A 17,617-nucleotide genomic window follows, 5' to 3' on the forward strand; every position below is an offset into this window, starting at 1 on the left:
ACACGCTGAAAAAGTAATTACTCGGTCATTTGCAGAGTTAGCATCATGTCATCTTAGAGTAGCTGTAGTTTGCGTGTTGAACAAAGCTACTGCACACTTCAGTAGAACCTGTTCTCGGGAGGGTCGGTGAACTTGCACTTGAAGCAATAGCAGTATAATTAAAGTGATGTTCATTGTGTCCGCTGCGCAAACGCTCTATACTGTTACACTCCAAAAGTAGAACACGTTGATGTCGAAAGATTCCTGCAATAATGGGATATCGGAAGAGAAGGGTATGCGCCGCATACTCTGTTTTTACTGACCACATTTGTTACGAGATTACTGTAATGTACGAAACAAATAACGTTACCGCACAGAAAAACAAGGTTACCATTCACTGCATGTTGTCACATAAAGTGACATCAGCGTGCACTAACTTCCATTGTAGAGCCTAAATATCTATTTGGGTATGTTAAATATAGCAGCAGCATTGTTATGCTTCGCCGTACACTTTCTCGGCAAACCAACCAGTAATTTAATTTGTAAGCTTGCGCCGCAGCGCTAGTGGCCGACCTTTCTTTGATCTCATGAACAGCTTCCTTCCACGTCCTGTCGTTGTGCATTCTCTCATAACATCACCGCAGAAAACGCACGCGTTTGCGAAGTGTCATCAACTCTGGTTGAAGCTGCAGTGCCCATTGCGTTTTGTTGCTGTTTTTGTTGCTCTCTTTTTCATGGAAACGAGCAGCGGTGGCTAACCTCAAGCTTGGCGTGAGCGTCGCAGAGTGCGAAACGAAGAGCATCGTCACTCTCACGGAAGAACAGTTGGTAGCCATGTAAGCACACCGCCCAACAGATCTCCTCTGTTTTCTTGTCTTTTGCGTGTTTTTTTTTTTTTCGAGTTCCACAAGTCTTTTAGCGCTGCCTGGAAAATGCATGACTTGTAACAGCGAGAATCGAATACGTGCGTGATCTGTATCAATTAATTTCATTACCCCGTCTAAACTTGTTGCAAATGTCCTCGAAGCCCTTGTTGAAGAACTGTAGGGCTGGAAAACGTGTAGTAACTTCTTTCTTTCTCTAAATAATAGCGTTCAAATAGCTCATCAGACGACGCGAGTGTACCTGGCGGCATTTCGCGCAATTTGGATATCCGTTCGTCGATGCGCAACCACGGCTACCGAAGCGCAACGCGGTGAAAAGGATCACGCATTTGCAGGTGCCGCAATTCCCCGACGCAGAATCAATCAATTGTAGTTCCGCCAGAAAAGAAAGAAAAGGGGGGGGGGGGGGACGAAAGCATTGAGCAGGCGACTGCGTCATTTAAAAGGTTAATAAGAGCTTTCACGCAGCCTCTCAAGCAGCCTTTTACGGCGAATGCTCCGACATTAAATCTTCAGAGCCTATAGTCTTCGCGTTTTCGTCACAGAGTTAAGAAGCCGAATATATCAAACGGGCGCCAAGTTCTGCGCTCGAAGCAGCAAGGCGGGCCGCACGCCTGAACGGCGCCGAACTATAACATTGCCTAAAAAGGTATCTCACTTGCGTGGACATTATTGCTATTCCTCTTACTCAGCCGCATCATCCCGTTTTCGTTCTTTTCAGATGCATGTTCGGCCTCTTGGGCACCGTCCTTCTCCTCGGAACGTTGCTCGAGATTGTCCTCAACATCATCCAGAGGCCAAGTTTCTGCGAATCATTCAGGAGAAGTACGACATCCATCGAATTAATAGAGACTTGCGCTATAGTTGATAGATGATGCAACCTACTCTGATTAGCCAGGAAAGACGAAGCATTTTACATATAAACGCTTCGAGGCTGCTTCATTGTGTATTCGCGCTTTTCCCCCACTGCAGGACGCTGCGGACTTGTGTTACGCCCACTGATGATGATAATGATGGTTTTCTTCAGTGGAGTGACCATGCCAGTGGCATGTTCACCCCACCCTATTGCCAGGCATGCCCGGTCATAAAGAGTTTTCGGTGTTCTTGTTTTGATCTGGGGGCAGACTCTGCCGCGGACATTGTATTTAAAGGGGCGCTGCAACATTTTTTCAGCGTGGTCAGAAAACGCTGCCGATCGCTAGTCGAGACTCCCGAGAACACGCGAGCCAAACATGATAGCGCAGGACGCAGCCTGGAATTTATAATTCATTATCAAGGTCAGCTAGAAATCGCTCGTTCTTCTCTCGACAAATGATGCCACAAACCCAAGTGACAGCGCCATAAACCCAAACTCCACGGCCATCAGCCTGATTTGAGCATCGTGAGGTGCATAGTTACCGCGGCCGCCGCGAGATGGCGCCACGCGCCCGCACTCGATAACACTGAAAGTACGCCGCACGTTCGAAGCAAAAAGAGTGCTCAAGGTCATGACGCGCGCGTGACGTAACTTTTTACCCCGTGCCATCCCTCCCTGCTTAGCTTCCAGCGCGCTCGTCTGGATGAGAGCAGAGAGAAAGCGCTTAAGCGTGCGACAAATCCCGCAACTCCGCTCGCACTTGACGGATTCTAAAATTTTTTGCAGAGTCGATTCGTGAGGCAATAAACTCCTTTAATGAAGCCATATTCGATGATGACCGGGAAAAGTGTTGCAGGGCCCCTTTAAGTATGGAAACCTAAAATTGAAGCTCGCGTTTCTGTAGTGCGCCGCAGATCACTCGGGCTCGTTTATGTTGTACGATGCAAAGGGCGAACGCTTTCAAACAAGCCTCGGTGTGTCTTTGTGGGCCAAACAGACAATACTGCTGCACCGATCTAGTTTACATAATTTCGACAGCTTGTTTAGATCGGTTACTGCTAACTGGCACGCGTATGCTAACCTCAGAAGTCGTCGTCGATTCGGGAAACCTACCTGTGTTGATTAATGTTGTACGTTTTAATTATGTACGCCTCACGCACCAGTAGCGGTTAATCACTGCAGTCGTTCGAGTGTATGCACAAAGAGCTGTGGGCTACACGCGCACCTTATACAATGCACGTGATTTATTATTACCAGTGATCAGACAAACCACAACGCGTCGATTGGAGTATGAAGCCTAGCCGCGTGAAATATATCGCTCCACGCCACGTGACCTATTTAATGCACGTGTTCCTGCAGGACACAGCCTCAAAGCACAGAGAATTCTCATCTACCTCTGTGTGTGTTCTGCGAAGTATTTACTGCGTTCATTTTGTGTCGAATGGAAAGCTTCACGTTGAACGCGTCGTACATCCCTACGTCAGCCGGAAAATTTACAACACTATGATTGCACCTTTGCAGTCAGTTTCGACTTGTTCCTGTAACCGAAGTTCTTTTGTTTTCTTTTTCTCGCAAATTCAGAAGCGGACAAGAGTGTGCTGGCCACATTCGGCATCTTCCGCAACCTGAAGCAACTCCTGACAACTGAGGACGTGCCTTCGGCCATGCAGTGCCTGCACGGCATCCGCGTCATCACCATGTTCTGGGTGGTGCTGTCGCAGACGTACCTCAACGTCGAATTCCAAGCAGTGCGTAGGTACAACCGAACCTAGGACGCAGAAAGAGCTTCTGTCGCTGCGTGATCATTGGCGTCAAGAAAAAGCGAACTGATCGCCTATCGTGCACACTGATGCCAAACACCAGGTGCGAGAGCTTTTGGAACACAATAACGCGTTAGGATGAGCTTTCACTGAGACAATGATGAACCTGTTTCTTCCATATAGAGATACGGATTTAAACTAGGGGTTGGCGCCTTTTGGGCGTCGCAGACTACAGGTCGACGCTGGGCAAACGAAACAGCGAAGCACCAAAAAAGTCAGTTTCAGAGCAAGGGCTAAGCAATGAATGCGATACCAAGAAATTGAAATATTCTGAGAAGTCTAGCCGCTAACTCATCTGGCGTTTAAGGGAATACGGCCGCTCCAGCGAGCGAAGCGGTTTTCGTGCTGTCTGTCGCTTCACTGCGAAGTAAGCGGTGAGAACACAGCACTTACAAGGTTATGAGCCGTCTACTGATCTCAGTCGAGATAGCGCGCGTACCAGCGGGCGCAACCGCGCCCTTTTTATCAAAGTTCGCAGTAGCTGCCTGAGCGACGCAGCCCCACACCGGCACCCTTTTGCTCCTTCGCCCGACGGAGCCAGCCGCCACGTTTCGTCTCTGGTTGAACCGCGTCCGTTTGTAGCCTTCGCAAGTTTCGCTCGCACAATAACATACGACGCCCAGGGCGATGTTATCGATTTGGACTTTATACGGAGCATGACGGCGACGGAACATGACGGCAACGGCGACGACAAAAATGCGCTCGATTGTCCATATAACTGCTAACGCAATAAAAGAAAGAAGAGTATGTACACCACATTCATTTTCATATAACCTCTATGTAACTGAAAAATGTCAGTAGCAGTGACACTTTGGCAGAAGACTTGAGAAAGGAAGGCATCATCACAGTCCTTACAATTATAAATCTTAAAATTTCATATGGTAAATGCCCAGATATGGCACATAATCACTGCTCATTCATATGAATACTGCTTAACAGAAAAAAAAGTATTTTCGCGTGCATTCCCATTATCAATTTCGTTGCAACATTAGTTGAAATTAGGATTTTTTTTTCCTTATTAGAGTCACAGCTGATATCGTAACAATATTCGTATTGGCATGTAACATGGATATTCATTAATGTGATTAGGACATCGCCATACTTAGCAAGATTGGGTCATATACTATATTTTCTAAATGCTTCCAGAGCAGCATAGCTGGAATGTATGACAGTACAGCTTCTCCCTCATTAGTTCACTTCTAACCCACTATAGTTGCTTGTCTGCCAGCACAGAAAATGCACAGCCATAAATAAAGCATGCCGAGGCATATCAGTATGACTGAAAATACAGCACAATATTGCCTCAAGGAGGTGTCCCTTCATGCAGATATCGCATACAAAAAGAAATCTAAGAGAGAAAACGATACTCTTGCATGAGGAATAATCTCATGACAAGCAGAAACATAGCACTAAACATTCTTTTGAAACATAAAAACATTAAGAAAAGGAAATGAAGGCTCTGTCATTCAATATACCATCTGAGAAAGCACGCATATAATTTCCAAAAAGTCATTTTGGTCCGAAAGGAGAAGCACTGATAGTGAAAGCAGTGAATCTAACAGCCATAAAAAGGTTTGTAGGTTTATTGGCCATTTCCATTTGCAGCAATTATTTGCATTTTAATTAATTTAACGAGCTTCGTTGTGTGCGCATAGGCCTACACGAACACATCTAAGTCGATGAGCGGAAACAGTGGCGTAATGAAAAGCGCAGACATAATTGAGTAAATGTATTGAGTCGCTTCTTGCTTCTGTGAGATTACACGAGTCCAGGAGTGTCAGCGGAGACAGCTGCACGAAACTGCCAGCATCCTCGGCGCTTTACGACGTTCGTAGTGCAGAGGGCACCGCATTTTACGACTGTGACCTCCCCTTGCCGGGCTGACCAAAAAAGAGGTGCATGCTCTAGCCCCCTTCTCTGGCCTAGGCATGCTCAGAGTCTCTCACCTCCTCCGCGTGCGCGATGACGGTGCACTCTCTAGCATGCTCTAATTTCGATTCCACAGTGCACCGCATGCAAGGTGCAATGAAATTGAACTAAAATAAACAGAATAAGAACACTGTGCCTACATTGCTTTATTTGGATTTATTTCGACTTTTATCGGCTTGTATAAGTGAGCTCAGCTGAAATGTGTTTAGCTGTCTACCATGCATCTACACTGTTATGCCATAGTTGTGCTGTGCAGCATGTTGCGGCCCTTCCTATGCAGTTGTTTCATACATGCAAATGCAAGCAGATACATATACGCTTTTTACAATCATTGTAAATGCGAGGTGCTCAATATACTACTGCGAGCCTTTTTGTGAGTTTTCTCATGGTAGAACATCACTGGTTGGAGTGAAAATTTTCCATTAATTGTATGTCACTTTTGTCTGTCTGTTTGATAGGAGGCCTCAAATTTCTCATACCTGCTGTGGAGTCACTTTTCTTCCAAGTCATCGTCAATGGCCTCCTAGCCGTGGACACTTTTTTCTTTCTGAGGTACTTGCAAAACTAAGTTGCTCAAGTCTCCATAATCTCCTACTGCACTCTTTGCCAACGTGCCGATGTTTTGTGCTGTGCAGTGGCCTCCTCTTAGCAATGAATGTGATAAGGAATATCGACAAGAAAAACGTGAAGAAGCAGACTTTCGGCATCTTCCTCTACAGGTACCTGAGGTGAGCTCGACCTTGTAATGCTTAATCACATGAGCGGTGTATATAGTTTCTGTGTGTATTCAAAGACAGTGGAAAATTTAAGGCAGCCAAACTATAAGAGGCTAATAAAGTGCTTCCCACATGCTAAACATAAGGTAGTATTGATAGTATCGAGTAACATTCGCGGTATATTTTAAGTCTTTCACCTAGCCGCTTGGATTGTGGCAACTGGCTCTTGCAAATGACGTGACTATCACGACCACCCCAGCAGGAGGCATGGCTCATAAAGAAAAGCGTAGAATCAATGGTGGCCACGTTGCTCTAATTTTTACCATTTTTGTGCGTTTCATCTACAAGAGCCTCTGTCCCAGTTTTAGTTCCCAGCTAAAACATCTGAGCTTTGGTTTATCCCTAAATACATCCGTCTGAGTCATTAAAATGTAGTATGAAGTCAGAATGAATAGCTGCTATCAGGGCCCTTATTCTAGAAAAGTTCCTGCTCTTAAATGCTTGACTGCAATCTTCCTAATTGAAAGCAATATTATGCCATTATATTGATACGTAACTGTGTATTTGTGTTGGGTGCTTTTGCTTTTCTTTTTACGTGTAGTGAGGGAAGTTACTGCTGACCCCATTTCAAAAGATGGCAGTTAATGCACAACATACCTTCCAGAATGAAGGGGACTAGGCAACATACAAACCCATGACACCTGCACGTGTAGATAAGGTTAGACTACTGACCTGCGATATACTTCAGGGCCATGCATCCTCTACCTCAGATTTGAAGCATGAGACAGGAAGTGACAAGAAACATTTAAGAGTTAAATGAGAAATTATTAGGGGTGTGCGAATATTCGAAATTTCGAATATTTTTCGAATAGTGTTTGCTATTCGATTCGATTCGCACTGAAATTTTACTATTCGAACTATTCGAACTTCCCAAAGACAAATGCAGTCAACGTTCAATTGAAAGTGACCCCTTAAGATTTTCAATATGCTTCACCTCACAACACTCTCGTATTGCGGCAAAGCTGCCTTTCAAGCTCCGTTACGGTCGAACTTAGGCAAGAGACAAAGTCCGATTGGAAGTGGTCCCTAGATTTTCAATATGCTTCACTTCATCACACCCCCGTATTGCGGCAAAGCTGCCTTTCAAGCTCCGTTACGGTCGAACTTAGCCAAGAGACAGTCGACGTCCGTTTGGAAGTGGTCCCTATATTTTCAATATGCTTCACCTCATCACACCCCCGTATTGCGGCAAAGCTGCCTTTCAAGCTCCGCTACGGTCGCAAATGTATTAACTAAAGAAAACGCTGGTTCCATATGGAGATGAAAGATGTGGCAGAGTGGGGGCTCAATTAATGCTGTTTCGGACCTGAAATTTGGGCAGGAAGTCCGAAAAAATTGGACGCCGAAGCCCTTTTAGCATCCAAAATTTCAGATGTTCTTATATATCGACGTCTACGAGGCAGATTTGGAACTCCGGACTTCAAGAGAGCACACCCTTGTCTGCTATATCAGTTGGCCTTCCACAGAAGTTGAAAGAAAAAGGAGAGGCTGAGGAAATGGCATCTCTGCCTATCATGTGTAAAGTGTTGTCGGCAACACTTTGGTTGCACCAAATCATGTACCTAAATACAATTCGGCCTCTACATTGCCTCATTCTTGATAAGAAAGGCAACTATGAAATATGACCCCACCAGTGCTTCATCAACCTAGCGAAAAGAAACACTTTCATGTTGCTATCTCACAAGAACATACTTAGGGATTCTCTACAACTTTTTCTGTAATTTCACTTCGAATTATTCGAAAAATGTTTGAGAAATGAAATTATTCGATTCGATTCGCACTCAATCTTTATTATTCGAATTCGCTTCGCACCCAAAATTTTGCTATTCGCACAGCTCTAGAAATTATGTAATATAGTACAAACAGAGGAACACCTAGAAAATTGTGGAAGAGCTGGTCTCCTGATGGTTGGTCGACATTAATGTTTTTATGATTTGCCTTAGCTTTCCTTGGTTGTATTTTTTGGCCCTTGTCAATGGCCAAAACTCCTGCTCCTAAAATCTGCTACACACAGACACACGCATAGGAAAGCTTATTTAGTGGTCCCATGCATCCATTTAACCTTATATTATTATTGTTTGATCAATAAACATTTTCTCACTTTTCTAGAAGCAGGCAATGCAATACTTGCCATTTCATATCCAAGTAACAGTCAATCATTCGAGATATTGCACACGTTTGGTTTATACGTCAGTATTTGTCATACTGGTGCTGTTACTTTAGCAGGCTTACTCTGTACTGGTGCCAGCCTATAACTTGTGTAAAGCTCTGCAGGAGACTTGCTTTTGTAGCACCATCTTATGCTACATATTGTCTCTGTCAGCATAAAGACTGTATGTACCAGTGCATACTCCAACTCCACCAGTGATTTGTTTTTATTCATGCACAAGTTTATTGCCATAATGGCAAGAACTTATTGATTTCTTAACGGTGTCAATAACAAGTTCCACAATGGCAAGAGCTTATTGATTTCATAACAGTGTCAATAACAAGTTGACCTACTATGCAACTACTAGTAGCGACCAGTATCTTTCGTGCATTTCTTGAAATAATAGCGGACCTATTAGCCACCAAAAGACTTATAGTTTAAGCTTAAATTTTGATCAATGCAAACTCTGAAAGGTGACCCTTAAAAGGCTAGGCTTGAAAGATTTAGCACAGTGTAAGTAGACAAAGACAGTAGGACGACACAGGCAGGTACTCATAGATGTAGAGGCTCATGTTGCAGTGACTCATACCCACTATAGATTGAGGATTGACCATCAGAATATATAAATTGCAAAATAAATTAACCACTACTCTAGAATATGTAGGTAAGTACAAAATGAAACAGAATTTGCAGTGCACACATTAATAAAAACAAAGGCATAACAGAGAACAACAATAAACATTATGTACATCCTTACCATCTCAGTATTCATTATTACCAGGGCGAACATGCACTAACGTTGCTTACAAAAAGTGTCCTAGTAAACCCCTACAGAGGCTCTCTCCGTTCCTTGGCTGTTGCACACATTTTCATCAGACTGACCCCTGGCTGCTTGGTGCTGTTGTGCTTCTTCACTCTGGTGCCTCTGCTTGGCTCCGGACCTATCTGGAAGGAGAAGATCTTGCCTGAAGTAGCTGCCTGCCGCCGCAACTGGTGGGCTGTGCTGCTCAACGTGAACAACTTTGTCCACTCTGAGCGCATGGTGAGCATAAAAAGGTTACCAATCAGGTATTGAAGCATTGCACGGTAGATGCTTTGAAGGGTATGAAGTGTATGATGCAAAAATGGCAATCTTTTTGGACAAGCACCTTGCCAAACCCTAATAGCATTTTCAATCCAATGGCATTTCTGAGACACACAAAAAAAAAGCACGGATATAAGTTGCGCTGGTGTTGCACTACACATGTGCCCATGCTCCGTTGGTCAGCATGTAGTTGTCGGCAATGGAACGGCGACTGGCCTAAATTGTTCTGCAATACAGTATACAGTCATAAGCAAGGACAAAAGCTTACGAGATGCGGGTTCTGTAAAATAAAAGTCGGATATCCATCGACCCAGATATAGCTTGCCATTGCTAAAACAGTGCATTATTATATTGGGTGCATGCACTAGCACACATAATATAGCATGTTCGAAATACACACTATCTGCATACCCAACCTATGGTGGTAGTAAAAATGTTTTATTTCACATGCACGGGTAAGCTTCTCACCTCCTTTGGACCGTTACCACATGGGGAGGAAGGCAAAGGGATCTTATTAAACGTGCATAAGCAGCTGTCTCTTCCGTATATACTTCATGAGAGAGTCCAAGCTGTGTTTTCTGTATTCTGGTGCACTGCTTAACCTCAATCATAGCTGATAATTGGCTGGCTAACTAGGTATACTGCTTTTCCAAGGTCCCACATCCTGTAAACTACTGACACTGTCTGCATATTCACTGCCAATTTTCGCCCTCAGACAGATCTGCTGAAAACGTTTGACCATTGCTCTGGAAATTAAGGTAGACAGCAATACAAAAAAAAAAAGAAAGTTGCTACAGTAGCTGTAAATTATGCATATACATATACATATCATTTCTGCCTTTTACATATTTGAATAGGGAAATTGAGGCTGGCCACAAGCTAAAGCTTCCTATCACCAAACTTTGCATTCATGCATGACGGTGATAAATATACACGATAATTCGAACTGCCTTCGAGCGAACTTGTTATTAAAACAGGAATAATCAATTTCTCAATGAACTTCAAAATTCCACTGCAAGTGATTTCAAGTAGAAAGTGCAACCACTTTGATGGTGTTCTATAATTGCATATTTACATCTTAGTTTGACATATTGTAAGAACAGCAAGCACAACATCTCAACCCTGCAGCCAGCAACAACTCATTCCTTCACTGACTTTATTTTCAGTGTCTGCCAAGCTTGTGGTATGTCAGTGCGGACTGGCAGCTCCATTGTGCTCTCTTCTTGATCGTCTTTCTTTTGATGAGGTAAGCTGTAGCACTGTTTGATAAAGCTTCATGAAACTAAACTCTCAGCTTTTATCATTGTAGAGGATCGCAATTTCCCGTTTAGTAGCTTGTTTTGCCAACTTAGTGGCCCCTCTATACTAATTTTGTTCATTTAGATATTAAGTTCATGGTACATTAGATGTTAAAGGGGCCCTGCAACACTTCTCCAAGTACTAATCGTCAAATGGTTTCCTTACAAGAGCTTACTGCCTCACGAATCGACTGCCGTGAAATTTTTTAGAATTCGTCAAGTACGAGTGGAGTTACCGAGATTTGTTGCACGCTTTCAAGCACTTTCTCTCTCCTTTCGTACTAATGAGCACGCTGAAAGCTATGCAGGGAGGGAGATGACAAGGGGGCAAGAAGATGCGCCCCTTTGTCAGCGCGCGTCCTAACCTTGAGCACTTTCTTTCTTTTTTTCGAATGCGCAGCTTACTTTCAGTCATAGCTACACGCATGTGGGCACGTGGCAGCTTCCCACGGCGGCCACAGTAACTGCAGCTCACAATGCTCAAATCAGCCAATGGCCGTGGACCTTGGGTTTATGGAACGGACATTTGAGTTTATGGCATCATTTTTTGAAAGAAGAGGGAACAATTTCTAGCTGACTTTGAGAATTAATTGTCAATTCCCAGCCACGTGCTGCACTATAACGTTTGGCTCGCGTGTTCTCAGGAGCCTCGACTACCGATTGGCAGCGTTTTCCGACCATGCTGAAAAAGTGTTGCAGAGCCCCTTTAAGATGCACAATCATGATGAAACCACTGGCATTTCTGCTTCGATCAGTAGAACTTGGCATTTATGGTATAACATTTTGTTATCTTATTAACATACCCTTACTGATCAACTTCTACTAAACAAGGGTCTTCACTCCAGCAACTTTGATGCCTTCAAGTATTGCATATAAATGGTTTATTGGTCACTTGCATTGTCCCAAGTTCACCTACTGAGTGGTGCCTGCACTTGAAGTGATGTTCTACATCTACGGCCATGAGTCGTGGCCTGACTTATCATTCCATGGGCTATATCGAGTACATGTACACAAATGCTTAAGGAAGTGGATGGGAAAACAGCGCCGCAGCAGGTAGGGTATTGAAATGTAATGCGAAAAATGTTCGTTCGATTCCGACCTGCAGAAAGTGCTCTGTGCACTTTTGTTTCTTAGCACATCTGTCATCGTCATTGACCTCATTTCGTCTTTTCATCATGAAAAAGAGACTGACTGCTGTATTGTTCCTGGATGTCAATTAAGGATGCTTAATTACAGCAACTTTACTCACCAAGCCATCCTTGAGGTCTTAAGAAATGTCGGCCTAGTTGGCCATGCCTTTCAATGGATTAAGCTGCATCAAGCCATCTTTGAGGTCTTAGGTGATGTCTGACCGTGTGGCTGTATCTTTCAATAGATATTATGCTACCTGACGGATAAGTCATTCTTTGTGCAAACAGAGGATGGCACGACATCTTAACATATACCTACTGAGGAGTACCGCAAGTCTTGAGCTTTACACAGTTTACCTCACACCCATTGGCATGGCTGATTCCCTTCCAACATCTGTTCATGTGTCAATCTATGCATCTTGCATCTGCATTTAGGCCTCAGGAGCGAGATGTCCCCAAGTGTATGCCAGGCTCCGAAAAGCAGCCACACTGACGTCAAAATATCTGCGACATAAGAGTTAGAGACATCCTCTGAGAAGTGCTCTATGGTGCTTTCATGTGCAAAAGAATGAGACTGCATGTCATTAAACATAATAGATGGGCAATCACCTCAGAGAAGACTCATTGCTTTCTAGGAATACTGAAGGATCATGACCTCTCCTAAACTCCTCTTGTCTCCTATCTGAAAAAGAGGCCGACCATGGTCAACCATGTCATGAAATTTCTCGCGAGAAAGTCATGGGGTCTGCCTGTGAGAGTAGATGCATGATGCTCCAACTAGAGTAGTGCACGGGCCGATTTATGAATTGTGTGCTTCTGTTTTTTTAAACCTTCTCTCCATCTATCACCTTTCATTCTTTTCACCCCTATCTACAGCGTAGAGTGGCCAGCAGGTAAATACACTAGCGAACTACCCAGTCTTTCCTTCTCTTTTCCATCCTTGTATATATATTAACATCATAATGTCATGTTGTCGTGATGGCGGAGAATAGAGCAGCCAAAGTGCTAGTTAAAGAAAGACAAATTTCTTTACAAGACAATCCTGTGCCCCACAAAACAAACAGCCGAAGCATGACAGCAACAAGCATAGTCGTTGAAAATCTGATCTTGATATCAGATTCATCAGCTGGAATGTAGGGCATACCACCATAATCACAGGAGCTCATGTACATTCCATAATATAGACTACCACTCATGTAGCGCTAAGTCTAAGACAGGAATTCTGTTGTCATAGAACCAGCGACAACATTCAAGAAAGTTTATATAGCAAGGCACGCCTTGCACTGAGAGATGAATTTGTAGCACCTGTTTGCCGGTGAAAAACAATCACAAAAAGCATAACTAATGCACACGTGTCAATAGGCTAACAAAAATCAGGCCTCTCATGTTCGCTTCCTCTTGTTCATTACTCCTAACAGAAGACCAGCGTTTGGTGGCATGGCTGCATTTGCTGCTATAATAATCTTCGGTGTCATCATAGGAGTGCAAACAACATTGTCCGGTTACCCACCAACGATGCTGCCCTTGTATGCTGAGCGAAGGTGAGGATTCACCTTTGTTACATTGACGACTACGAGTGTGTGTGGGGAGGGGGGTGGGGGGCGTGCATGCGTGCATGCGCATACATATATACATATGAGTCTTGTTTCAGGATGTCTGGCTATAAAGTGCATTTCATTGGCATTCCAGCTATGTTACCCAAAAGTGTGCACCAAGCACTGTATGGAATATTCTTAATTGGAATGCCAATACATTTGTCAGCAAATTATGAGAATAAATATCTCGAATGTGGCATGATAGTTTTACAATTTCTGCAATGCAAACATTGCTTCAATACTCCCAAATTTTACATATTTCAAAATTCAAACACATATGTGCTGTGATAAATTAACAAACTAATTGTGAATACTTATAATCAGCTACCTGTAAATTGCACTTTGTCATGCCAGTAATGTCCATAGCTTCAGGTAATCTGCCTGAATAGATCAAATTGCGCTATATGCTTCAGACAATTAAAAAAAAGAAAAAAAATCCACTTGGAAGATGTAAAACATGTAGGGTCCAGTGGTTGACGAAGTACAGTGGCAGTTAATGTATGCGACCTAAAGCTATATAATGGTCATTCTGCAGGTATTGCACTCCAACGTACTTTTAAATTATGAGCAACTAAGTTAATTTAATATTGTGAAGTACTTTTTTAGCTCAATTTCTGGGTATTATAGCAGGAAATGAAGAAAAATATATCCGTTTTCTGAAATTTTGCACCCTAACTGCAGCCAGTACTATTTTTCCGTGTCTTTACCCCTGCAGGAAAAGTTCTTAAAGCTCACTGAGTTGAACCTTTGGCTCCTTCCAAAGTAATCCTTGTTTATCGACAAAATGTAAACAATATACGTACTACACTCCCAAAGATGCTGTCCCATTGAGGAAGAAAACAACTCATTGCATTGTCCAAATCTTGTCACGTCATCACGAACTAACACGGGAAATTCAATCACCTTGGTTTTAGATTGTTTTTCCGACCTATTAATGCTCCACTTCAGGTCAAGACTGACGTTACTGGTATTCAGGAGTGGTTACCAATGCAGCATAACTTACAGTTACTCTTTCGAAGAGCTTTTGGTCCATGCCGACCTTAAAAGGGCCCTGCAACACTTTTTGAAGATTGTCAGAAAATGCTGCCGACCTGCAGACAAGCTCTTGTGAACTTGTGAACCTGCACAGTACACTGTAGGGAATTTACAATTTCCACACAAAGACATCCAAAAATCATTGCTCTATCCTCGGCAAGCTATGTAGCAGGTGAGAATAAGTGGGCGCTACAGGTATTGGCTGAGTTCATGGATGGCATGCCAGCATACAACCTGGGAAGCCATGCGTTGCATTGTGTAGGCACTGTGGCTGCCCATGGAGTGCCGCCATGTTCCTGCATTATTCATTTCTGAAGCATCAATAGGGTCCTATATGGTCAAAGAAAAATGGAGAGAAACTGTTCCCAGCCCATGACGCACAGCAACGTAACTTTTGTGTCATGCATCGACCCCTTGCCATTCCCCCCTTTATGGCATCCAGCATGCTCATGGTGGCCAATGCGGAAAGCAAGTGCTCAAAGTGTGTAATAACTACCTGTAACTTGCTCATACTGGTTGGAGTTGAAAAATGTTTGCAGCAGGAGATTCGTGAGGCAAGAAGAAACCAATGGTGAGGTCATTATAGATCTCAATAAGGCACTTTAGGGCCCCTTTAAGTAACTGTCTTTTCACATTTGTCTGTTATAGCCAGTCTCATGATAAAGTGGCCCTGGTGGGCACTCCTCAATTGGAGTCAGCCAATAACGATCATGATTGTGCGAATAACCAAGTATGCTATTGCACTGCATGTACAGCTGTGTGTACAATCACATCAAAGTGCCGATCATCAGCTATCTTGTTACCTATCCCTGTGTCATGCTTTCAATAAAGAATATACCTCAATTTGTTTTTTGTTTGACAGAAGTGGGGGAAGGACCAGCATGAGCACATACTTGGATGTCAAACTCAATAACTGTTTCCCAAGAGCTTCATAGCAACACATGTACACAGGCCTTCACTGCAATACGTTTTGTTTGTTCTTTTCTAGCCGTGTAATGGCCATGGTACAGGACGTGGTGATGCGACCCTACACTCATGCAGGACCCTTCACGGTTGGGATGTGCACGGCCTTCTTGATCTTCAAGTATCCTACGACAAGGATCACAAAGGTCAGCCATAACGTCTCCTCTATAGCATTTGCCATGGAGGCTTGCTCATCCACACTCATTTATACAATCAAGTCACCAGTACAACTGCACACTCTAACTGTGAAAGTGTGTGAAGAGGACCTAATGACATAACATGCAGTCGGATTTGAATATGCGGCAGCAAATGAAATGTAAACGGCACTCTTTGAGCTCTGCATAATATTCTAAACTGCTTCTGGTAGAGGCTACATAAAATTGCATATCGCACAAAGCAATGTATATAGGTAATGGAGAGTGTTCACCTCACTTGCAGGTGAGAACGAGTTGCTTGTGCTTTATACACGTATTTGCCAGTTGTAAATTCTGTAATTACCTGACATTAAGTCAAGCATAAGTGAACAGAGTATGGGTAGGTAAAAGAATGAAGGTACTACTACAATATACTTATTTTGTTCATGCTAAAACTGCACTGCCGCCATTTGATTTGGCAATCCAAATAAAATAACAGTGTGCTGGAAGGCTCGTGCATGCAGTTTCCAGCACTCAACAACAAAATAGAACTTCAGGTTGACCAAACCACTCGACAAGCAAAGGTGAGGTGCTTGTCTTTGACAGGCTTGGAAACATGGATGATGTGTGCAGGTAGTGCAGGCGACACTGTGGCTATCGTCGGCACTGTGCATGGCGCTCTCACTGTTCACCACGTGGAAGTGGAACCGCAATGTGGAGGCCTCAGACCTGGAGACACTCATCTACTCCTCATTGCACCGTACCGGCTGGGCACTGGGCCTGGCCTGGACCGTGTACGCCTGCCTCACCGACAGATGCAGTGAGCACCTACAACCATATCCTACATGGATCCAGGAATCCACCAGGCTTGCGTATCTATACGAGCATTTGCAATGCACAGGTCTGAATGCTGAGGGAAACGGCCCACCCTCAAGAATTTGTTGGGAAGAAACATTTCAGGAGACACTGGAAGGTTATTTTAAAAAAATGCCGCATGGCAAAAAATTATATTCATGTCGCAGCAGCCACGATGGGGTGTGTACATTTGTACATGCACATACTGCGTATCACTGAGGTCAGAAAAAAGATTAAATGCTTTGAATGTGGGCCCTGTATATACAGAACCTTAAAAAAAGGTTTAAAAAAAAATTTAGCAACACATTATTAGCCTTAGCTGGCATACAAAATAATGCATTGATTTATTTAATTCCAGAGGCACTAAATGTGATTAACACGTGGCTCTGCGCACTATAATGGAGAATGTAATAGAACGTGGAATAACAATTTTGTGCTAGTTCTTGTGAAGTTTTTGCATTATTCACAGTAGCTTTTGTGTATTTATACAGGATGTTTTAGATAAAAAGCACAAAGTATTAAAAAATTAAGGTAGGCATCTCCAATTAGTGCAGTATTAAGGCGAAAGCTTTATATGCCTCATCAAACATGAAATTTGACCCTTGGCGTCAGTGTCCCGCGTTGGCGGCCTCTCATGCCCTACAGCGTCGGGGACGAGTGGTGCAAAAAATCATCATCATGTGGTGACGTCACCATATGACGTCACAATGACGTCACAGATCTGAAAAATTTGTGACGTCATCATGACGTCACAAATTCTGGCGTGACGTCACGTGACGTAACCAGGGGTGGAAGCAGGCTTGAGTGTTTTGGAGCAGCTCAGGGAGCAGGAATAATGCTGTTTTGGAGCAGCTTTGGAGCACCAAAATGTGTCTTTTGGAGCAATGCAAGTTAGTTTTGGAGCAGAATTGTAAGGTAAAACATCATTGTTGTTTAATTCTTTTTATTTCTGGTAAACACAAGAAATTCTAACGATTTTAGAAAACATTCAATACTGATGCACCAACCACGCTTAAACAAATTATATATATACATACACACGCGTACGTGTTATCATTAAAACATCACAGCTGTGATAGAGCAATGACTCAGGAAACCGAGATAAGCGATGTTTTCAATAGCTACACTTG

At 43.4% G+C, this 17,617-nt stretch overlaps 1 protein-coding gene across 2 annotated transcripts in view; it reads left to right on the plus strand.

Annotated features, from left to right (window-relative positions):
• The window catches only part of LOC119379560 (nose resistant to fluoxetine protein 6), a 188,172-nt gene that overhangs the window by 154,283 nt on the left and 16,272 nt on the right, over positions 1 to 17,617 (plus strand). For both annotated transcript variants that reach the window (XM_037648860.2, XM_037648861.2), the window contains 10 exons: positions 728 to 815; positions 1,585 to 1,688; positions 3,301 to 3,471; positions 5,927 to 6,020; positions 6,104 to 6,196; positions 9,270 to 9,435; positions 10,644 to 10,723; positions 13,324 to 13,446; positions 15,524 to 15,644; positions 16,266 to 16,452. In XM_037648860.2, coding sequence (XP_037504788.1) covers positions 728 to 815; positions 1,585 to 1,688; positions 3,301 to 3,471; positions 5,927 to 6,020; positions 6,104 to 6,196; positions 9,270 to 9,435; positions 10,644 to 10,723; positions 13,324 to 13,446; positions 15,524 to 15,644; positions 16,266 to 16,452 — 1,227 coding nt within the window. The remainder of the gene's footprint in view (positions 1 to 727; positions 816 to 1,584; positions 1,689 to 3,300; positions 3,472 to 5,926; positions 6,021 to 6,103; positions 6,197 to 9,269; positions 9,436 to 10,643; positions 10,724 to 13,323; positions 13,447 to 15,523; positions 15,645 to 16,265; positions 16,453 to 17,617) is intronic.

This window comes from Rhipicephalus sanguineus, chromosome 1 (assembly GCF_013339695.2).
Source record: "Rhipicephalus sanguineus isolate Rsan-2018 chromosome 1, BIME_Rsan_1.4, whole genome shotgun sequence".
In the NCBI taxonomy this organism is placed as follows: Eukaryota; Metazoa; Arthropoda; class Arachnida; order Ixodida; family Ixodidae; genus Rhipicephalus; species Rhipicephalus sanguineus.